The sequence below is a fragment of the Scatophagus argus genome, chromosome 2 (assembly GCF_020382885.2).
Source record: "Scatophagus argus isolate fScaArg1 chromosome 2, fScaArg1.pri, whole genome shotgun sequence".
Lineage (NCBI taxonomy): Eukaryota > Metazoa > Chordata > Actinopteri > Scatophagidae > Scatophagus > Scatophagus argus.
This window is the reverse complement of record NC_058494.1, coordinates 22,196,339-22,220,194: the sequence shown is the minus strand read 5'-3', so window position 1 is coordinate 22,220,194 and position 23,856 is coordinate 22,196,339. Positions and strand designations below refer to the sequence as shown.

Genomic DNA, 23,856 nt, shown 5'->3' with positions numbered 1-23,856 from the left:
TTATAATTACAGACGAAGCTGAAGTAGAGCCTGTTGTACAAACTCCGGTACGGTAGGTGGCGATATGCACCTAAAAGTTGGTATTGTAATCCATCTTAATTAAGGGAATAAGAACGCGTCAAAAGATACACAGGAAAACTAATTGGAGTGAGCATTTTGAAAACAAGGTTGTTTCCATTTCTTAACGCAGAAAACTGACACGGAAGAACGAGACTACGCGACCAACGTCTCTTCACTACCTGGTAAATTCATGAACCCGGAGCGACCACACAACTTGCTACTTTGAGTTAGCCGTGGTTAGCATGTTAGCTAGCTGGCGGCGTTAGCGCAGTCCAGCATGCTATGGATCCGTACAGTATAGCTGAGGATGAAGTGGCTTTGGAGGGATTGGATGGAATAACTATTCCCACCCTGTGGATACGACTAGAAAACAGACAGCCCAAGTTTCCCCTCAAGCTCGACGACTGCACCAAGGAGCTCATCTGGAAGTCACTTGTCAGCAACACCGACCTGAAATTCTATCAGCTCCCACAGGAGAGAGAGGATGTTGTGCTGTTTGACAGGTGGGTCTGTCATTCTGCTGGGACCGGTACCATGAAAGGCTCAGTTCAGCCCAGTTTGTACTAGTGTAATTAAATGCTTCCCCCCACTTAATTTAATAATTTACCGGTTAGGCAAGATGATCCACAGGCCAGACTGTAAACACTTTAAGTGGAACCATTTTCTCACAGAGAAACAGATAGTTTTTGAGGTCCACCAAGCTACACTGAATGCAGTCTAATACAACAGCTCTACTTGAATACACACATGCGAAGATATGCACAGTATATACGTTTATTTTGTTGCATACTAATATGTATTTTTGATCAGAAAGTTCAAGTGTAACAAAGGCATTAATCATTGTTCTGTTCAAATATTTTGTGTGTACTTCTTCGCATTAGATTTTGGATGTCCTGACATAGTGTGTGCGTGCATGTGTGTGTTTTCAGGTTTGAAGACATTGACCCAGAGACAGGCATTGAAATAACACAGAGTTTTTCTGACACACCGAAAGACGTCTACCCGGTCCATATTATAGAAAGCAAAGATGGAGTACAAGGCTCATGTGCCTTCTTCAAAGAGAGGACGGACGTCACCAAACATGTCCGCTCCAAGTCTCTCACACCATCAGTCAGCCTGCAGGAGGCTTTGGAAAGGTTTGTAGAGTTTGTGTAGAAATGTATTCAGCAGACTAACTGTTTTTAATTCACACACTATCTACATTAACAATCGTGACAGCTCTTCAAATATGCGCGAATGGGCTGTGTATGTAACACACTGAAACCCTGACTCATGTGAGCCATGTAAAATAAGCTTCTCTCAGGTCAGCCACAGGTTGTTATTAATCAAATTCAGAGTGAGGAAAGTTGAATTGATTTTCTCAAAGGATTGTGTAATTTACCTTTTAATGACACTGCCATTAAATATCATGTGTTAAAAAAAAGCATCAATCCAATGATTGAAATTGCACAGAAAAATAATTAAATTATCCACCCGTGCTTCCTCAGATATGGCCGGAAGCTTGTTATCGTGGCGTGTCAAAAGCTGCGATTCAGGACTTTGATTGGAAGTGAAAGTGATCCCGATTTGAAACTCAGCGATGACTCTTACTGCGTGTTGGAACGAGTGGGCCGAGGTCGATGGCAAGGAGAGCTGCAAAAAGATCTGCACGGACACTCTTTCAAGTAGTAGACAGTTACACGCTAATTTAGCACAGTGTTGGCACTGCTCTGCATTACAAGCTTGGGTTCAGATGTTCGCTGTGTAATTGCAAATGCTTGTTTTATTTTTAAACAGAATTGATGCTCGAAAGTTGCACTACATGAGGAAGTCCCTGGTCAAGCATGGACTCGTCACCATGCAGTCTCATTGCACACGGCTGAAATCAGGGCAACAGCAGCACTCCATTCTTCTGCTGCTCAAACGCTTCCATGTCAACAGGTCTGTTTATGGTCTGGGTTCGGTCTTTTTTCCCCTTATTCTCTACACTGCTCTGCTGTCTGGCACATATAATCAAGAAATTCTTCTGCTCTTTCAGGAGGTCAAAGTATGACATACTGATGGAGTACGTGTCCAACATTCTCCAACAGTTGCCTGGCCAGTTTGCCACTTTGATGACAATCAAAGAACAAGTTGTGAGTATCTCTCTGTGGGTGTCTGTTGCTCCATGTGTGTGTTCGTCTTTCTGTGTGTGGTAATCACTGTGTCTGTGTGTTTGTGTTTTTTTTATCTGCAGAATGTGAATGACCGTACTTTAAAGCGAGTTCTTCAGTACATGCGATCTGCCAAGTTGATTGAGCATTGCCAATACCCCCTGGAGGACTTGGATCCCAGCGCCGGGCCCTGCACTAACAAAAAAGGTGACGTGGCACTGAAGGACCAGCACATACAACAACCATCACTGCAAAATCCAAACTGATGTAGAGAATAACTTTGTGGTGTACATACTCAGCTTTGTAGTTGCCACCTGCCTAACAAATGCACTGCATCGTTTCACTTTGTTTTCCAGGGAATAAAGTGCTTGTGCGCTGTTTGAAGCTCTTAAAGCCATATGCAAGGAAGGGCGTCACCGACGACGACGACGATGAGGACGAAGACGAAGAAGATGATGCTGAACCAAGAAGAGGTCTGCCTTCAGAGGGGCGAATCATGGAGCACGATGTCCTGTCCCAGGCCTATCGCCTCGGTATGTTACCTTTTCCTGAAATTATTTAATAAACATCAGTTCAGCTTTAAGTAACATTTAAATGACTAATAAAACAAACAAAAAGTGACTTCAGCGACTTCAAAAATAGTCTCATGTTGCTGCTGTAACCTTGGTCACTGAAATGGAATTATGACTTTCACTACCCCGCTTTTTGTTGCTCTTAGTTAGCTGGGAATGAATGTTTTTCGATGTGTATTTAGAGATTATTATGTAACACTGCAGGTGCTCCACAGTTTCAAGGCACTCTGATCTCTGTTCCTTATGTGCACCATACTATATGATCATGTCAAAGCTGTTTTACTCTTTCACTATTTCAACATTCCTCTGTGACACCTCGTAGACCAACAGGTGCCTGCCTGTGTCCAGGAACCTGGACAAACAATGGTGGGAATGCTGGCAGTTCTCATGACACTATCAAAATTGTTCTTGAACTGTCCCATTAAAAAATATACACAGTAATGGCATGTTTCAGGATTCCTTAAAAGCACCATTTTCCTTGATTTGACCTACACTGGTGTATCTAAAATCCATTTTAATAAATGTGGGTCAAAACAACCGCTTGTCACGTCTGAATAAAACCTTAGCAGACGTGTGAATGACGAAAAGATCGGTGAAGCCAGCCACGTCAGTCTGAAAAGTGATGTGCATCCACCCACCCACACCCCTTATAAACAGCACAGTAGGAGCGCAGTTCGACCACAAATCTGTTAACCCTCACATCAGTCCTGAGAGTCGGTGCATTACTCCTCACGTCAGGTTTTTAAGAAAGAAAAAAAAAGTTTTTCACCTCCATATTACTCTATTATTAATTTGCACCTGTGTCTTCTCATTCTACTGCAGTATTATCCTGTGGTACTAAGGGAATCCCCCAGAGGTCTGTCGGGTTCAGGATGAACGTCGGTAAGCTGGAATCTCGTATGATCTGCCGAAGGCTGGAGAAGGATGGTGTGATTAAGGTAACACCAAGGCTGTTGGTACATTTTCCATAAACAGACATTTTTTTGCCACCAAAATAAATTCACTCTATACCAGAAATACTTTTTAGGGGGTATTATTTATTTCTTTGTTAGAATTCTTCATGTGTAGCCAAGATTGGTACAAAGCCTTACACAATAGGTTGGTTTGTGAATGTAATCATGTGCGCCGCACACTCAATTGGCGGATGTGTTGGGCGGTCCCACCTACCTGACCTCGCTGGAGGTCAGTCACCACGAAGAAAACCTTTGAACTTTGAAATGTTTACCACATGCACAGGCGATCTGATAAAATTAATGGAAGTTTGTTGGCTTTTTTTTGACTGCCCATTATTTGGAAGCAAATCCTGGTCCTGGTCAACAGACACAAATGTGATGTGGAAACTTGAAGCCTCCAGTGCACATATATTTCAGACACTCACATTTGAGAATTTTTACCTACGCCTTAATGCATGTGTGGCAGGGATTTTTAATGGATCTGCAATGCTGACTAATACTTAATTTTGCATTTTTGGCCATGATAGCAGTGAGATAGTGTTGGTCTGTTGGTCAGTTAACTAGTCCACCATTTTGGTCCAGACTGAAATATGTGAAGTACACGCATGAATGGAAATTAGACAGACAGACAAAATATAGGAAACACCTTTGATTAACAATGTAGTCATCAAATCACATTGCAGACAACCAAAAATTTTACAAAAGCATTTTGAGTGACGTAGTATAGAATTCAGGCCTGTTTTATTACATGTTGTACTGTAAAGCTGCTTCTGGTCTCTCATTTTGTGCTTGTGATATCTTTCACCCCGCAGGGATTCATGGAGGATGAGGGTCGGCAGAGGACTACGAAGTACATCAGTCATAAGTGTGTATCATTGAGCAAATGTAGATTCATAAATCCTTATTTTAACACCACATCATATGAAACACTGCGGCACCAAACGCTGTTCTGCTCACTTCTCCTGACAGGTGTGTGGGTGTTAGCAATCAACTCCAGCTGTTTGCTAAGGAGCAGGAGCGGAACAAGCTTCTCTTCTCCTGTGCGCCACCGACTTCGAATGCTGCACCCACCACTCTGAAAACACCATCACCCTCGAAGTCGACAGCAGAAGAAAACACAGAAGCTTCTGCTGCGAAGAAGATCCAGAATGCAGGGGGAGGAGGAGGAGGAGGTGGAGGAGCAGGGAACAAAGATGCAGAGGAGGCTGGACAGATGTGCCGTGATACATCAGAAGAAGGCTTGGATGGAAAGGGAGCTAAAGCGAGAAGAAAGTCAGGAGCAAAAACAAACTTGACAAGGAAGAAAAGAGCGAAACAGACACAACCTGAGATCCCCATCATACAACCCACACCAGTTGAAGGTGAGTACTCATTAAACCTTTACAGATGTCACTTAATAATGACTCGGTCAGCCAAGTTCTTATTCTTTCACCTGTGATAATCAACATATCAGTTTAATAATCTTTATGTTGTCTAATATCTGCCACCATCACTTAGAAACCCAAGCCTGCAGCAAATCCACGGCCTCACCGCCTGATCCAGTGTCCACTCCCAGTGCAGGTAATTTGCCGAAATGGGCCTAAACATCCACACTGCAGATAGATTTCAGCTACAGTTAAGCTATGAATTAGACTCTTCATTTGGTTTTCTGTCCTGCTCACTACGGTGCAAAATGTGCTGCTGAAGATGAGCAAATCTCAAACCTGCAATGACTGACTTGGCCACTTGGAGGCAGAATCTATAAACAAAACACTGTTTGACATACACTATATAGACAAACGTTTTGGCCTTTTGGTCCAGCATCAGTGTCTGACCTGTGAAGTGAGAGTTGTTACAGCTGCAAAGCTGTAACAAGCTGTGTATTTAGATTGGGATGCCATTAAAGTCCCTAATGGTGTAATGGTCAGGTGTCCCAATACTTTTGTCACTGTATCTTATGTCTCTGTATATCATCACCTTTGTTACGGCCATCTTGTTAGCAAACGCTTTGTGATTTACACATTCAGTAGATACAGACTGACATACAATATCTACTCTCCTTTTTGCATTGGACAAGCATGACTTTGATTTTCTTAAGACTGTGAGTTTTAAGGGTTTACTGAATGCAGGTACACTATGCTAGGAAGACAATGCGGTTTATTTGTCACACATATTAATCTTAATCCAAATTGTTATTCCTATGCCTTTATGCCTCTGCGATACTTCATTCATAGCTGACAGAAAGTGTCATTTTACCTGTTAGAATCTTTATAGCAGTGTTTAATGTTATGATTTCTCCAGAGTCAAAAGGTAAATATTATGTATGTGTTGTGTATGTGTCTTTGTTCATATTTAATTCGATCAGATCAAGCTCCAGCTGAGGAGGAGGAGAAAGAATCCACCTCGGGTCTTGCCAGCCCTTTGCCTCAGAGTGAGGCATCGAATGCAACAGTTAATCCACCCAGTAACAACGTCGTGGAAGTTAAAGATGTTTACCAGCCGAGGGTCAGTCTGGTTTCACAGTTTGGTTCCATGTTTGACATGAGTGAAGAGCAATTGAAAGTAACAATTCAATCCACCACCTCCAGGTCCCCAAACGTGCAAAGTCCAGGAAGTCTTTGGAGAAGTCTCGTGTGACCTACCGCCTTTTGAGGAGGAAGAACCTGATCGTTGAGGCGGTCCACAACTTCAAAATCATTGAAGGCCTTTTCCCGTCAGTTTGTCTTAAATGCTAACAGTGAATTTCAAAGCATTTCAGAGAGCGGATAAAAATGTCAGAATGCCGTCTTTCTCCAGGCTACAGAAGATGATCAATGACGAAGAGAAACAGGATGGATTCAACACAAAGTGCTGCAAGAAGACTATTTCACGTCTTGTCCACGGTCTGTCTAGAGAAGGCCTGCTGAAGTTTTACACTACGACTGTCATGCAGGACGGGATCACCAAGAAGGTAAATGCACACCTCACACTTTGTTCGCTTGTTTCTTCTCTTGACGAGCATCAGCATAAACAGGGAAACATGGTAACCTGCATGGTAACGAAATCCACCTACCAGCACCTGTGAAGTTCGCTGATTAACATGTATGTCTCACATGTTGAAATTCACTTCTTGTTGTGTGGTTGTTACAAAGACTTTGAACTGCAGCGTTAAGGTGCAACTGTTCCTTTAAGCCTTTTAAGCGTCACAAAGGAGTTGCGGCTCACTTGTGTCTGACCCACTTATTTTAAAAAAATTGACTGATTTACTGGTCAGTGTGTGTGCAGATGGTGTTTGTCTTCAAAGAAAGAAAAATATTAGCCACTAGATGAAGAATAGATTATTGAAGACGCCTTCAGAGCAGTTGAATTTATATCAGAATGGAAACGTGAACCTCTCATGCTGTTTTATTTATGTCGGGGTTTGTATTCTGTATTAAAGAAATGTTCAAAAATAATGATATAGTTAAATGATTATTTCAAACATTTCATTAAAAAAATTATGTCAAAGAAATCAATATGAACAGACAAATGATAAAGTTTAAGAAATGTAACCGCATTGTAAATCAGGTTCTGTCTTAATGTAATTATGGTAAATATTACTGTTGAGTAAAATCAGTTCATATATTCTTAAATATTCAGGCAAACTGTTGTAGGAGCTTTTCTAATAAATAATGTTTCTGTCTGATGTGGTTGTGCAGGTTGACTTTGTCGTTCATCCGTCCGTCCAGCCCAACGACGACATCGTGAATCGCGCCATCGAGCAGGTCCGCTTCAAAATCTCCAGCTCTTACTCAGTTATACGGTGAGCACAAAACAAAAATCGACAAACAGTTTTATTCTCAGATTTCCTCTTTTCTTTCACTGTATGACTCCCTCTCTGTAAACGTTCTGCCTGCTCAGGCCTGACTGCAGTATAGAACGGTGACGTGTTTTGCATCTTGTTTCTCGATCGAAGCCTCTGATTGGCTGCCTTTTATCCTGCTCCTCTGTCCCTCAGTCTGCAGCAAGATGAAGACAAAGACGGAGAGCAAGAAAAAAAGTCTGAGAAGACGACCACCAGCTCATCCAAAGCCCAAAAGAGCAAAGCTGACAGAAAGAAAGTAAACGTGGAGGCGTTCAAGCCCAAAACAGGTTCGGTTTAACTGCATATTAGAAGAGAAGCAAAATGGAAGGAGTTACTTTGGTGTGTTACTTTTTCTGATTTGTTAGTTTTCTGTTACAGACATTTTGCTTGAATGCTGCTTAAACCTTCGGCACAAACACTGAGTAACCAAAGTCAAACAAACATGAAAACTTAGGGAGAGAGGACAGATTATTTGATTCAAAATTGAAAACTGTTTTAGATGCCAATTGAAACACATCCACTGGCCACTGGAGTTTTTGGATTAAAATAGATGATTTTTATTTTAAGCGTTACTGCTTTATTTCTGTGTATTTGCTGCAAGTTTTCTCTTGCTGATTAAAACTGATCAAATTAACTCAGCTATAGCACAGTTTGTATCAGGTATAGTATTGTTTAATTCAAGGTTATCCTGTTTTTCTCTGTCCAGAAACATCAAGATCATCATTATTATTGATCATTATGATCATTATTAAAAAAAAAACAAACAAATCTGAATTTGCTTTGAAAAGTTCAGGTCTGTTCTCCCTGTGCCTGCGTGGGTTTTCTCCGGGTTCTCTGGCTTCCTCCCACAATACCAAAAACATGCACATTAGGTTAACTGGCTGCTCTACATTGCCCCTTGGTGTGAGAGTGTGTGGTTGTCTGTCTTTGTGTGTCAGCCCTACAATTGACTGGCAACCAATCCAGGGTGTAACCCGCCTCTTGCCCGTAGTCAGCTGGGATAGGTTCCAGCCCCCCCGCAACCCTGACAGATAAACGGTATAGAAAATGAATGAATGAATGAATGAAAGTTCAGTTCTAACTGTATATGCACTGGACTGATGCTGGACTGAAGATTAGGTTTTTGTTTTCCCTTCTAAATCTTTGCCCCCTCTTACTTCTGTTTTCTGTAACTTCTCCTCCTCTCTCTCTCTCCGTGGCCACAGTTCGGGGACTGGGGAAGGCGCTTGGCTTTCAGCCTAAGATGCCTCGTCTGCGTGTTACTCATACCTTCCTCTGGTACATGATGTATGGACACCCGAACAGATACTACTCTGCTGGCTCCCACTTGTCCGATCAGACGCCAGAGAACCCGCACAGCTCTGATCCTGATGACGGCTCTGTGGACCCACAATCTGCAGATTTGAATTCATCTAACATGGATGTGACGACATCTGGTGACGAAGAGGAGGAGCTGAAGGATGAATCTGAACCCGGTCATTCTAAGTCCAACACCAAAGGTGAGAGAGAGCGTCGTGTGTGTGTGGGAAGGATTTGAGACTGTTTTGAATGAAGCGTGAAGGTGGATATGCGTGTTGTTGTTATTTTGTTTACTGGGACGAGAAGGCTCTTTCTGAGGAAGCTTTCAAACTTTTTATTTTCTGTGATCTTCTGCCTGTGTGTGACAGTGTATGTCGATGAGTTTTCGTGGAAGAGATTCATACCTCCTGTCCGTGTACACAAGGAGTTTGGCAGCGGCTGGGCGATGGTTAGCGACCTGCTCCTCTGCCTGCCTCTGTCTGTCTTCATTCAGATCACACAGATCAATTATAAGGTTAGCACACATTTTGTTTTGTTTTTAAAAAGGGTGTTAAGCAGTCCTCCTCATCTGTGACCGCAGTCTGTGTCGGACACGGTGCAGTGGTTAGAAGTACTCATCTGTCCTCTTTTAAACTGGAGCATTCATAAATTAGCACAAAGAGTGAGCACATGCAGTACATGAAAGCACAACTGTTGGCTTTGTGTCCACAGGTGGACGGTTTGGAGGAATATCTAAATGACCCTGTGAAGCAACACCACCTTGTCAGAACGCTGCCGGCCAGAATGAGAAGACAGCTGCTTTACAGACGGTGACTTGCTTTCTCTCTCTCTGTTCTGTCCTGATAACTCTTCACAGCTGTAATTCTAAGCTGAGTATTTACGGGTTCTTTATGTCAGGAAATACATCTTCACATTTCATGAGAACCTGCAGAAGTTGGTCTTCATGGGTCTGCTGCATTTCGGTCCTGTGGAGAAGTTCAAGGAGAAAGACCAGGTACGCAGTAAACACAGCAACATACAGGCAACATGGAGGCCAGCGAGGGAAGAGGAAAGTTTCAAATAAAATGAAACAAATGTGCGATAAAGCAGAAAAAAAATATATTGTGTTTTTGGGGAGGAAAAAGTTCCAACATTTTTTTTTATTTTTAAATGATTTAGCTGGTCTTGTGTAAGGAATCTTTTTCAGCTACTCTTTGCTTGTTTAAATTAATTTTACTTATTATTCAAGGCACTGATGTAAGTCTGAATAAAAAGATTTTGCTGAGGATGTGAGAGTAACAGGACTTGACTTTGGAAAAGAAAGGAAAGGAAAACTCCACATGAACAGGGCTTCACCATATGTTATGCACAGTGACAAGATTTTCTTTACTTGCTCAAAGGAAATCAAAATTGAGTCAATTCTCTTTTCACCCCTCCCACCTCCCACCTCTACATCTGCACTGATCCAGGTGTTATTGTACCTGAAGCGCAATGCCAGCATTGTTGACACCACCAGTGCTGAGCCTCACTACTGGCTTGTCAGAGCGTCAGCTGACAAACCGTTTGAGAGGCGCCAGTATGCATTCAACACTGCTGAAGACGTAGAAAATTACTGGTTCGACCTGATGTGTGTCTGCCTCAATACACCACTCGGTAATACACACACACACACACACACACATACACACACACACACACACACACAAAGCAGAATCACTCGCAGCGCAGGCAATCATATGGAAAAATATAATCTCCTCTCTTTGTTTGCATTTTTCTAGGGGTCATCCGTAGTAAGAGAAACATCACATCCGAAGGAGATGATCCCTCCTTTGTCCACGAACGCAACGTGTTCGTGGGACTGTCATACATGCTGAAGTAGGTGCAGTGTGATTTCTCTGCAGCGCAGGTTGATTTGTATGGCCTTGTATAACCTTTTAACAAGAAGGCAGCAGGCTTTACATGAGACAGAACAGCAGTAAGAAGAGACAAACGAAACACAAGGAGATATAAATATGGAAAGTAAACAAATGGGATTTTTAAAGAAAGGAATAAGACAAATCAAGCAGTAACATCTCACAGTTCCAGGAAGTTTCAAACGCGGTGCATAAACACTGAATGCTGCTTCTTTGTGTTTGGCTTTGACTCTGGGGTCAGAAAGTAGATGTGATCCCATTTCCTATTGGAGAGGCAGATCAGAACGGAAGCACCCAGTTGTAACCACAGTAACCAACAGTAGTGTTTTAAACAGGAAGTCCGTGTAAAAATCTGAGAACTGGACTGATGTGGCCTCTCCTGGTCATAGTGAGGGCGCGGCAGCATTCTGAGTCCGTTGCACATTTAATCTGATTTAACATGTGAATCTGTAGTATGAGGATTTTACCAGCATTACGCGGTGATGTTGAGTCCTTTCATGCTTCCCATCACAAAGAAAATCCACCTTTTATCAGACTTTAAATTCACATAAAAGAACAAGAATAATCAGAGCAGCACAAATATCACCTGTGTGTGTTGGAGGGTCACCGATGTATATGTGTGTCTGTACACGCACACACAGAGGCAGCCGTGAAGTGTGTGACGACGGCTCAATACCAGGAGACGGTAAAGGAGCAGGAGGTCTGGACTCTGAATTCTTTGCTCATCTTAAACGCAACTGGTTTTGGACCAATCACCTTCTCACGTGCAGAAAGGTATGCACACAGAAGTAGAACGTATGTATGAAGTATGTATGTTTGTGTAATGCATAGAAAATATTAAATGTGATCTAATGTTTATGCCTTTTCTTTTAATAGCCTTCAAGTGGCTTAGAGGCAAAGGAGACTAAAGTGAGACTGAAGAGTCTGCTGAGTAAAGATGCTCTCAGGATTGCACTTAAAGCTGGTGAGTTTCTGCTTGGCTCAAAATGAATTTCTATCCTCAAACACTTCCTGCTCTTGCTTTTAGAGCCAAGTTGACTTCTTTCCCTAATTCAGCTTTAACTATGCCTGTGACAGGTGACAATATACGTTATGTGGACAAAGGTATTGGGACACCTGACCATTACACCGACAGAGACTTTAATGGCATCACATTCTAAACACGCAGACGCAGCTGTAACAGCTTCCACTCTTCTGTGAAGGCAACACACATGATTTTGAAGTGTTTCTGTAGGGATTTTTGCCCATTCATGCAGTAGAGCATTTGTGAGGCCAGATACTGATGTTGGACCAAAAGGTCTGGCTCACAGTCAAGGTGCTAGATGGGGTTGAGGTCAGGGCTTAGTCTTACTATGTTGGAGCTTCACTTCTCTCTGATTCTCTTCAGAATGAACCTTCAGACTTCATCTTCAGTCTTATACCTTGTACCTGTCTGTGTGTAACAGGAGGAACTACAACACCTCGTTATGTGACTGCCAAGCGACCACTGACGGTAGAAAATGTCGAGGTATGAGTTCTGTTGGTTTTATTTTATTATCTTAACATGTACTCAGTTGCTGTTTTATTAGGTCCATCTAGCTAACACTAATGCAGGTCAAGTCCAAAGTCTTGTGATAAACCCTTCTTCCATGAAGGTTATAATATTGACACTTGTTCAGACACATTTTGGAGAGTAAGAGATAAATAATAACTTGTGTTAGTTTTAGCCATGTGTGCCTAACAAACTCACAACAGTGTGTGATGATCAGTGCCATACAGTAATGGGCGTTAAAGTATAAAACAGTGTCAGTCTTGTAGAAGCACCTGAATGCTTCTTGAATCCAGTGGGTTTTGTGATGTTGTGTCTTGTCCAAGAGTACAGGAAACAAATGTCTGCTGTTCTCGTTTGTAACCAGGTGGTTATAGAGCCTGCGTCCAGAAACCAGCAGGTGGTCGGAGGGAAGGGACAGAAGAGGAAGCGGAGCAAAAAGGAGGTCGTCAAGGTCTCTCGCAAGAAGAAGAAAGGTACAGCGTGAGCAGGAAGATTGACGCATGCGACCGGTAGACTAAAGACGGACAGCTGACACATTGTGTGTTTGTGGTTTGATTAAAGAGCCCAAGAAACGCACAGCTGCCCACGACGAGGCGGACCACAAGGCTTTGAAGATGATGACCAGACAGAGAGTCTACTGGTCTGTGCAGGAGGACTCACTGATGATGCTCTGCAGCGTGGCCTTACACCTGCTCAACAGCAAGGTTCACACACACACACACACACACACACGCAAATACATGAAGCAGTGCTATCTAAAACTGTGGTTCACTATGACTCTGTCACGTGTCTACATGTTTGCTGTTTAGGGCCAATTAATTCAGTGTTTCATTTAGGTCATTTTTAGAAATGAAATTATCCAGTGATTGAAAAATGGGGGACAAAGGAAAAGTGTGGAAAAATATGTTTGTGAACTACTGGATAATTTTATCTCTTTGGGCCTCTGAAAATCCTTCAAATGAAACGGTCTCAAAAGTCAAAGCCACACGAACCTGAGGCAAGCGATTAGTCGTTATTGATTTGTCTTCAGGGTTTAAAAGGAACACAGACACAACTCCAAATGAATGCTGATTCGTTTTACATTAACTCCTGCACGTGTAAGTAGTCTCCATAACAACTTAAGAAGTGATGAAACTGTATGTAACCGTTGTGTTCACAGCTTCAGTTTTTCTATTGTCCTCATGTAGTCGGTATTCACCAAAATCCATAAAGAATCCATATCAAAATTCTGAATCATTCATGATGTTCACTGGACAGCGATGATTTGCTAGTACGCTACCTACACCGATCAGCCACAACATTAACACCACTGAGGGGTGAAGTGAAGAACGTTAATGACCCTGTTTATAATGCAGTGTTCTGTGGGGAAATCTCACATGGATGTTCTTTGACACACACCTTCAACCTAAACAGTGCAGACCAAATACCCCGTCACATTTCCAAAACATCTCAGGAATGTCTCGTGGACAACAAAACGGCCTGCAGACTCCTCAGATCCCAACCTGATTGAGAATCTGTGGGATGTGCCGGAACAAACTGAAGTAGAGCAGTAAAGGCAGAAATTGCCCACAAATACTGAATTGTGACATGAACGGTTATATTATTACAGATGTGTTCAGATGATGACAGTCTGTTGTTAATGTGTTTCAGTTAAAAAGGCCCTTCATACCTTACTGTGTGGTGAGAGACCTGCTCCATTCAGAGTTTGAGATATCGATGGACAAAACGTCTGTTGCCGTCGGACGCCGCACGCGATACATCCTCAAAAATCCTCAGACGCTTCTCAACTACAGGTAGGTACACCTAATAGAAGCACACACCTTTTTTTAAACACAAACCTGAAGTTTTACTCATCGGCTGTGTGTCACAGGATCTGCCTGGCTGAGGTGTTCCAGGACAAATCTCTGATGGATCTGTTGGAGGAGAAGAAACCCGCCCATCCAGACAACCCAGAGGTGTGTTTTAGATTCTGTTGATGTTATCTTTTGCTCTTTTTGTCTGACTGTGAAGTTGACAGTTGAGCATTTCTGCCTGTGTTGTTTCAGGATTGTGCTCAAGTGTTCTCCGAATACGTGAGGCTGCTCAGACAGAAGTTTAGCTCTACCGTGAGCCCTTGTGACGCCGTCATACCTGACACAAAACATCAGCTCTTCTCACGGTACGAACAGGAGGTTCGATGTGCTGACTTAAGGCGAGCAGTGGCGGCTGGAACAAGAAGCTGAGTTTCCTTTGTAATGCAAGGATGTGTGTGTGTGTGTGTGTGTTGCAGGTTTAGGGTTTTGGAAATACACAGTGGAAAGCAGCTGTCATGCAGGGACACCCTCGACTGGTGAGGATTCGGTTAGTTTTTTCTTCCACTGATTAAATTTAGGTTTTAAGGCTGCAGTAAATTGTTTGTTTGCGTATGTCCCTTGCAGCACAGAAGACATCCATGCCATAGTGCTACATAACCTGATCCAGAGCACTCTGGCCATGACCAATAGCCAGATGAAGTCCTCCAGGTCCTTTCAGGTACAGCCATCTTTGTTTTTCTTCCTCTCTTCACAAACGTTTATTTACAGAGCACATTTCAGGAGCAACAGATAAAAAAAAAATATAGACTTAGAAGTGTCAGCAGTGTGCGTTTCACCTCGTCTTCACTCTTTTTGTAGTTTTAGGGCTTGCGTTCGCCAAAGTGTTTCTTCCCAGCTCAAAATGATGGGCAGTCTTTTGACTACGCCCAGCTGGGAGCGCTTGAGAGCGCTTTGGACTGCAGACGCACTTTCGCAACGTTTTTCAGCTGAGAACCTTTGGTTTCTATGAAACAGAATATCCGCAGAAGCACTGTGTTGCACGTACTCAGCTTCACAGTGAGTTTGCGCTATCAGCAACTGCTGAATGTAAAAACCCTGCACATGGTAGTGGTACCTGCTCTGGGCCTTGCTGTGGATGAAGGCAGGGCTGAAGCAGGTAGGGAAAGAGGACAGACGTGCTGCTCTACGTGGCTCTGATTGATGCATGGCCATGATCATGAAATGTTTCTCTAGGCATTACTTTTCACACTGATATCGTGGTATTCTCGGTATAATAAATATAATATTTGTACTGCCCCTCTGATAGGACAATGACACGCTCAGGGTTTTACACAAAGTTTAACATTTTTCATTTCTCTGCGATCAGAAAAAAATCCACCAAGTGCTGCCGTTTGTAGCACAGTATAAACACATGCCGCTCCCATTGCAAACAATTGGAAAGAAAAATACACTGGCCACTTAAAAGTAAAAAAAACACTGACAAACTTCAGATTATCCATCTGTCTTGTCTCTTAGACCTTCCAGTTGTACAGCAAGTATAACCAGGAGCTGCTGTGCAGAGTGTTCATACACTGCAGGAAGCAGGGCCTGGTCAACCGACGTCGTGTCAATCAGCCATTTGGGCCGAAGAAGAACCGAGGGCTGCCTATTCTGCCCATGTCCTACCAGCTGTCCCAGTCCTACTACAGGTACACAGCCTCCTGAGTGTGGATGCTGCGAAGACTCAGACTACTTCTGTTTTATTGTACCAGGATGGCCAAAATGTTTCGTTGTATCTTGCTAAAAACTCCTGGACTATTATTAATTTTTATTTGTTTTGGTATGTGATACTCAAGGTACCATGTGTGGTATTACACATAATGTATAGTCAGTTTGCTTTTAGAAGTCATATTTTGATCTGGGCATCTTAAACAGTGCAGGGACTGCGATGCTTACAGGATTCCACCTCTTTATGATTTCAAGCAAAGTTCTCATACTTTGCGTTACTCAACCAAAGGATACCTTTGTTTAAAAAGTAAGAGATGGCCGCAGTTTTAGTTTAAAACATTCAAAAAATGAACAGCCATCAGCAGAAAGTGAAGAAAAAAAACGATGTTGACGTTATGTCCAAGACGTCTGTGTAATGTGTTGCAGAGGAATCCACTCGTCTCGTAATACCACATGCACACCTCTAGAGATGATAGACCCTTACTTCCTTCCTTTGTTTACTGTTTGCTGTTTTTTAACCAGGCCTCTCCCACTTCCACCTTCCTGACAGGTGTTTTTCATCACGTTTTCCTCACTCGCTGTGCACCGATTCCTTCCGCTTCATGAGGAGTCTTATTAACAACAGGAAGGCAGATGACCGACCCATCACCATGTTCTACCATGAAACCGAGAACAGGTCAGAGAACAGGGAGGAAGCGATGGAGAGAAGAACGGGGTCAGAAAGAAAGAAAAAACAAAGCCAAGTGAAGGAAGATGGCAGACCGGCGGCTGAACCAGAGGCACAACTAGAGAAGGCAGACGATGAATCCGCAAAGGAAGCAGAGAACCAACAAAGGACAGCGGAAGCAGACCGTAAAGCAGAAACGGAACAGAAAAGCCAAGAAGATCGCGTCACAGCTGAAGACCCGTCCAACAGAGAGCAGACAGACGACAACCTGCTCACAGTTGCTCCCTCAAACGCAGCACGTCGAGCTTCAGACGAGCCTCCGGACGTGTCGGACATGCTGCCGTTCACTCTGGAGTCTTCAGGTGGAGCCTGTGTGGTCTCTCTCAGCCTCATGTGTCTGGGACTGCTGAGTGTGTACATATCCATACCTAAACAGATTGTGGTGGTGGACAGCAACCTGGTGGACAACGATGTAGTCAAGAGGTGAGCTCCAATCTATGTAAAACCTCACTGCACGTTACTGTATTCATAGTCTGGGGGTGATTATTTGGTACAATGGGGGCTTGGTTGAATTGAATTGAATTGGACCACAAGCTACAACAAATAAATAAGAATATACACTATATAGACAAACTGACTTCCAGTGAAGGGAAATCTTAATGCTTCAGCATACCAAGACATTTTGGACAACAGGAGTGGAAACTGTCATAGCTGCAAAGTTGTCTGTGTATTTAGAATGTGATGCCATTAAGTCCCTGTTGGTGTAATGGTCAGTTGTCCCAATACTTTTGTCTATATAGTGTATGTTTCCTTGTAATTGAAGTGAACTGACCTTTTAAAAATCAGAACATTTTCAGCCTTGTTATAGGTATACGGTAGAGTTTACTGCTGATTTTCGTTAGGTACACAATCTAATGCCAACCAGTAGAGGAGCTCTGCCATAAATTCTGTAGATAAATTCATAGCAGATAGATGATATATAACTAATAAACTACATGTTTATTACTGAGGATGTTGTTTGCGGTGGTGTTGAACTGGACAGCATCATATTGAGTGGTGTTTCTAATATTTTGCCCACCCCTGTTTACATACACGAGAGGAGCAGAATATTAGGGACACCTTTCAGTAAAGTGCAGTCCGGTACAACACCAGCCATTAGCACCTGAATGATGAAACAGAATTACTGTCTGTCTGAGAGTGTCAGCAAAGACTGAAAAAGCACAAGCTTTGTGAAAGCAAGTTACATGGTGTACCTCATCAGTTGGACTGTTCACTTGTGTTCAAAGAGGGTTTGAGTCAACATCATTCTTGACTGAGAGGCAGTTTCCTGCCGGAAACATGGGCAGTGGCTGTTAAGAGGATTTCCAGTGATCAGAGCACAACGCAGTTAAAACACTTAACTCTGCTGCGTAACACTGAAGCATAGTTTAATAGATATAATATTTTGAAAGGATTTGTCCTTCTTTTTGTGCAGGTAGAATAGAAGAAGGCTTTGTCTCTTACTATATAGTGGTCCAACAATACAAATAACTGCTGTATGCACCCGCTGTTGACTCAGCACTGCAGCAGAGGACGTCCGCTGTAGCAAGCTGAAAACTTTGACACACACATTGAGACATCACGAGACAATTAAAGCAGTTCAGTGGCTACACGCTGTCAGATCTTGAGCTTATTTATCTTTCATTTCTTATTTACTACCCCGTTCCTTTGTACAATAGTGGTGAGGCACAAGTATCGCACACTTGACAGTAATTTGTGGCGGGATTAGCAAACGTCTCCTGAAGCGATTGATTCATCAACTGAACTGTGCTGCTTCTCAGTATGGCAGCGCTGGAAGAAGAGGACGATGATGACGATGATGGAGAGGAGTGTGACGGGAGAAAAAGACTGGAAGTGAAGGCACATCAAGCGTCACACACCAACTACCTGATGATGCGGGGGTACTGCTCTCCTGGCATCGGTAGGCTGTGTGTTTTATTTAGTTTTTACTTCGAACATTTAACATGAACATTTTCTTCTGTAAGTTTGCGTGGCTTGAAGCTGGAGGAAGGCAGAAGGTAATTTGAATCAACTTGAAGGGGCAAAAATCTAATTAAAGAAGGGACAGGCTATTTCTTTCTAGGTCTCTTAACTTGAAGTGTCTCAGTACACTTTAGATTTATGTCAGGAAAAAACAGTAACCAATGTGAAATGCGTAAAAGAGGCAAATGTCCTCTTTTGATAACAAATAATCAAATGTCAGAAAATTAATGGATTCCAGTTCTGACGATTGATTAATCATGATTCATTAGTGTGAAGATTAATTTGCTACTTCAGCAAATGAAAAGAAAAATCTTCAGTGAACTCGGTTGTTAGTTGACGCCACGTTCTGTTTTGTTTCCAGTCAAACGGCGTGACCTCAACACGGCTGATAACATCGTGTTGGAGTCGTGTATTACGAAGCTGCAACTGCGCAACTCACCTGCCCACCACATGTTCAGCGCGGAGAGTAAGCATCAACACACACAACAGGTGTACAGTCGCAGTTACACCTCAGCAAAATAATTATTTCCTTTTTTTTTCTCCTTCATTTTCAGACTCTCCACCACTGGACCTGACTAAATGTGGTCCATCCCTGCTGCCCCCCAGTCTCTCCTACACCATCCATTCCTTCTGCTCTTCTCCTTCCAACGTGAAGGAGTGTGAGGAGCGTTTGATTCAGCAAAGGGGATACACTCCTCAGGACGTAGAAGCTTGTGTTCACCTCAGGAGGAGCCTGGATGCAGCTGGCGAAAAGGGCTTGGATTTGCATGAGCTCTACCGGACTCACACACACCTGGAGGGGCCAGAGTCCGGATGCACCAGGAGTCTGCAGCAGTATATGCAGGTATTGTGTTTCATCATGTGCAATGATATTATAGAAATTCATTATTAAAATATGCAGTCACTACAAAATAAGACAGCTCAAACTAGAGAGCTTTAACAAGGAAAGCCAGAGGTGGGGATCCAGCTCTGCACTAGCCTCAGCTTTAAGCCCATCATGTTCAACTTTTTGGTTTCTGGAAAACTAAAGGCACCACCCTGAAAACAATCATGAGTTTGCAACAGCAGGGGGTGAGGAGGTTCAGTGAGCAGATCAGTTTCCTGGTTTCCTCTTCCTCTGTCTCTGCCTCTTCTCATCTCCTCTCTTTTTCCTCCAGGACTTACAAGAAGAAGGCCAGGTGTTACAAGTTGGGAGTTTGGGCATCCGCTGGGTGCTCATGCAGCACGCTGAACCGTGGCTGCTGACCGTGAAGTCCAAGCCGTTGTGCCAGTCACGTCTCACATCTGACGTGCTCCAGAATGAGCCCAGCAGCTCCTTCGTGCGCAAGAGATGCAGTCGAGAAGCCTCACAGGAAACAGAGGAACCGCCAGCAAAGAAGTCGACTGTGGACAGACGCGAGGACGGGGACAGAGAGGACAGAGAGTGCTTGTCGGAGGACAGAGAGAGAGAAGAGAAGCTGAATGAACAGCTAGAAAGACAGAAAGAAAAGGCAGAAGAAGCAAGTGGAGACATATCAGTAGACCACCATGATGAGGGAGGAAGGCAGCCTGAAGAGGAGAGAGAGGCGGACTCAGGAAAAGAAAAGGTGGAAACTGAGGAAAGACAGGAAGAAAAGAATGAGCTAATAGCCAGAGAGGACAGTATGGACAGTGAAGGAAATGACAAAGCCTGCCATCCACCTCCACCAGCTGATGTTGATGATGAGTAAGTGCATACAGCGAGGGACTGACTGACTGAATCATAATTTTATTCCCTTTTTGGTGTCATCTCCTCATTCTTTCTGTTTCCATCTCCATCCTCTAATCCACACAGTGAAAACGTGAGCTTCGTCAGTCGTCCGTGGCGCATGGTTGACGGCAGCATGAACCGGCCTGTGTGTAAGGGCATGCTGGAGGGAGTCCTTTACCACATCATGTCCCGACCTGGACTCACGCAGCAGACACTGGTGGACCATTACAAGGACGTGTTGCAGCCGGTGGCCTTGCTGGAGCTGGTGCAGGTAAACGGAAACACTCTCACCTACGTAAGGTCACAAGTGGGACAAGTGAAAAATAAATGTATGTATGGTATATAAAAATAACCCCCCGTCTGCAAGTCTGTCTCTCCAGAACAGGACTGATGAGATAAATCTGACATCCATCCATCCATCCATTTTCTATACCGCTTATCCGTCAGGGTCCCGTAGTCAGCTGGAGCCTATCCCAGCTGACTACGGGCGAGAGGCGGGGTACACCCTGGACTGGTCGCCAGTCAATTGCAGGGCCAACATACAAAAACAGACAACCACTCACTCTCACACTCACACCTAGGGGCAATTTAGAGTAGCCAATTAACCTAATGTGCATGTTTTTGGTATTGTGGGAGGAAGCCGGAGTACCCGGAGAAAACCCACGCAGGCGCAAGGAGAACATGCAAACTCCACATGGAAGGGCCCAGACCGGGATTCGAACCTGGAACCCTCTTGCTATGAGGCGCCAGTGCTAACCGCTGCACCACTGTGCCGCCCCTAAATCTGACATACTGGACTCATTCAGCGTTGATGATATCGTATATGACATAATGTTAAATATCTTTGGAAGGCTGCATGTGGGAACTGAAGCTACTGGTTGTGCCATTCAAATGAGGGCTCTGGTGTGAATGCATCCCGTTCACAAAGTAATATTTAGACAGGAACTTAAATGTCACAAGCTGCCATCCTATAGCGCCCCACAGTGGTGCAAGGATGCTATCCAAAATGAGGCTAACTTTTTGACTGAATAACAGATTCCCTTTCAGTATGGACTGACTCCAAACCTCAGATCATTTCTCAAATTAAACAGAGCCTGACAGAGGAACATAAAACTTTGTGACTGGATGTAAACTTTTTACGGAAATGTGAAACTTATTTTATGGCTGATACGTTACCCACCTTGTCTCTTCCACAGGCACTCATCGACATGGGCTGTCTGACAAAGAAAATTCTGGTCAAATCACCTAAACCCTCACTGTTCGCCCGCTCTGCGTCACAGACAGGAAGTGAGACAAACGCGAAGGTTGAGGAACCAGACACAGTGTTTTACGAGCCCACCGTCAGCTGCTGCCTGCGGCTCAGTCAGGTTTTACCCAACGAACGCCACTGGAACTACTGTATACCATAAGCAGGTTCAGGAATTACATTCAGCCTAACCTGGTTTGACCTGTTAGCATATTAGGTGTGTTATAAGATTTTTGATGTTTAAGTATTTAAAAAAAAAAAAAACCTAAATAGTTTTTAAATCTTTTGATAATTTTTGAGTTTGGTGTCAGATCCTTTGACTACTTTGTTACTTCTGGTTTTACAGAACAAGATTTCTTTGTACATTTCTCTTTTTTTTTGTCTTCAGATCAAATTTAGTTTTATTCTTTTCTTGTGTGCTAAGTAACTTAAAATTGTAAATAAAAATGCATTACATTACATCCTTGACTCATGTTTGTCTTGTAAATGTGTGTGTTTAGTAGTAAAATTTTGTCACAACCGACAGCGACAACAGCAGTCTTAAGATATTGCTCGATCCGCGTCACACTGCTGCTGAGTTTTCCAGGAAAATGCGTGCAGGAAAGACGTCTGGTCGATTGTCAAACCTCAGATACGGGGGTGTAAGAGGCGTCATTTCACAAGTGATTATCACTCATGCGTGGGTTGCAAGTATGGAGTTTGTTTCGATGAGTGATGCTGATCAAAAATGAGCTAGGAGATCAAAACTCTGTTATCATCGTGTGAAGTGTTTAAGATGGGACTGGACAGCTGAAAAGTTTGAGGCCAGCTTTTGGTTCAAGTTTGAAGCCATGGTATTCTTTTGTTGGGAAGGTTCCAAATTAGGTTAAAATGACACTGTGGATCTTTCTTATGCAACAAACAAAAGTTAGATTTCAATTTTTCCTCACCAAATTTGTTGTGTATATCCTAAAAACGTGACTTCATGAAACACTGGCAATCCCCCCCACCCACCCCCGCTTGCTGCCTTGACTGGAAAATGCCCCCCCCCCCCTCGCTTGCCTTGGTACATTCCTGTGTTTCTTGGCACATCACGACCATCAACTGTCAGAGGAATAAAATGAGGGCCTGCTTATCAAAACCCAGTGCTCCATAGCGCTTTTGAGATGCAGCATGAGACTGATGAGCAGTTGTTTCAGACTGTCGTTAAATAAATAGACTTATCCTTACTCACAGTCGTGAGCTTTAGACACTGACCGAACAGATTAAATAGCCTCTGCAGCCCCACAGAGCCGTCAGCCTCCACTGTATCGGGGTGGAGAAAAAAAAAACAAAACTGAAAACATGATAAACAATAATTGTGTAGCTTCTGAGTCCACCCTTATAAACGCAGCTTATGATGTTATGATGGTCGCTGGTGTGTGCAGAGCTGCTTCCTGTTAGGTACCAGTGCTTCAGAAGGTTTTGTAACCACTGACATACAATGTCCCACAGGTCACATATGATACCTATTTAGCTTCTGATTGTGTTGCCCTGCTCTTCTTTCACTCCTGTGATATGCAGTCCTGCTGATAAACCGAAGAGCAGGAGGGAACGTAACGAACGAATTAGAAAACAATACAGGCTTTTGCACTGTTTGAGCACTTCTGAGGAGTGACTTGTGGAGCGACAGTCATGGGAGGGCTCTCAGGAAACTGATAAAGATCCCCGGGATGTGGAGGAACAATTGCTTGCAGCTGTGTACTTACGGGCATGAAAATTCCTCTGCAAAATGTTCAGTTTTGTTTCTCATATGTAGACCACATAGAGCTACAGATGTGTGTGTGTGTGTGTGGTAGCTGGTCAGCTACTCGTTCAGTGAATAAGGCAGGCAAGGTCCTAAACTTGCAAGCTTGTTACCCGAAGCAGCAAGTGAGGAAGGGTGGTGTAAGTCGCTCCTGCGTACACTCTTAGGTCTCACGTCTGTGGGCACGGATCCACTCATTTACGTACGTTAATGTTTGTAATGTTACCAACATGCACACACACGTTATTGAGATATTAACACAGAGTTGATATTTTTGTTTCTTTGAGGTACTTGTACTTTATTTCAGTTTTCTGTTACTTTGATCCTTCTACTCCACTACAATTCAGATGCACATATTATACTTTTTACCTCACAATATTCATTTGATACTTACTAACTAACTTTAGTTATTAGTTACTTTGCAGATTTAGGTTCACAATACAAAATATAATCAATAAAATGTTGATGTACTGTAGTACTGTTTGAAGTAAGTAAAAATATTGAATGCAGAACTTTTACGTGTAACAGAGTGTATCTACACTGCAGTATTGCTGCTTTTACTGCAGTACAACATCTGATACTTCTTTCACACTTTCACCCTTTACACCCCTTGTGTACTTGTGTAAAGTCCCGTTGAACTCATGGGGAGTGGGATGTGCAGGCAGATTACAGCAGGCTTTCACTTT

The 23,856-nt window shown here is 43.2% G+C and overlaps 1 protein-coding gene across 1 annotated transcript; it reads left to right on the top strand.

Annotated features, from left to right (window-relative positions):
- The first annotated feature begins 84 nt into the window (after positions 1–84).
- Positions 85–21,864, top strand: LOC124049270 (general transcription factor 3C polypeptide 1-like). The gene is made up of 40 exons (XM_046370676.1): positions 85–563; positions 990–1,196; positions 1,548–1,724; positions 1,837–1,980; positions 2,078–2,174; positions 2,276–2,399; positions 2,549–2,725; positions 3,587–3,702; positions 4,530–4,582; positions 4,687–5,080; positions 5,214–5,277; positions 6,062–6,201; positions 6,285–6,409; positions 6,493–6,646; positions 7,374–7,477; positions 7,673–7,806; positions 8,725–9,018; positions 9,187–9,332; positions 9,530–9,627; positions 9,716–9,812; positions 10,267–10,450; positions 10,576–10,672; positions 11,352–11,484; positions 11,587–11,674; positions 12,156–12,217; positions 12,606–12,714; positions 12,803–12,945; positions 13,892–14,034; positions 14,112–14,196; positions 14,287–14,399; positions 14,511–14,570; positions 14,659–14,752; positions 15,550–15,722; positions 16,292–16,891; positions 18,229–18,368; positions 18,792–18,896; positions 18,985–19,274; positions 19,588–20,135; positions 20,244–20,430; positions 21,356–21,864. The coding sequence occupies exons 1-40, from the start codon at positions 343–345 to the stop codon at positions 21,566–21,568; spliced, it is 6,633 nt and encodes a 2,210-aa protein (XP_046226632.1). The 5' UTR covers positions 85–342; the 3' UTR covers positions 21,569–21,864.
- Positions 21,865–23,856: the final 1,992 nt, after the last annotated feature.

What these genes read in the sequence shown, in the direction of transcription:
- LOC124049270 (XM_046370676.1), top strand. Translation starts at nt 343, where the DNA reads ATGGATCCGTACAGTATAGCTGAGGATGAAGTGGCTTTGGAGGGATTG. An exon ending in AGACAGCTGCTTTACAGACG is followed by an intron (nt 9,628 to 9,715) that starts GTGACTTGCTTT and finishes TCTTTATGTCAG; the next exon opens with GAAATACATCTTCACATTTC. An exon ending in CTGTCCCAGTCCTACTACAG is followed by an intron (nt 15,723 to 16,291) that starts GTACACAGCCTC and finishes CCTTCCTGACAG; the next exon opens with GTGTTTTTCATCACGTTTTC.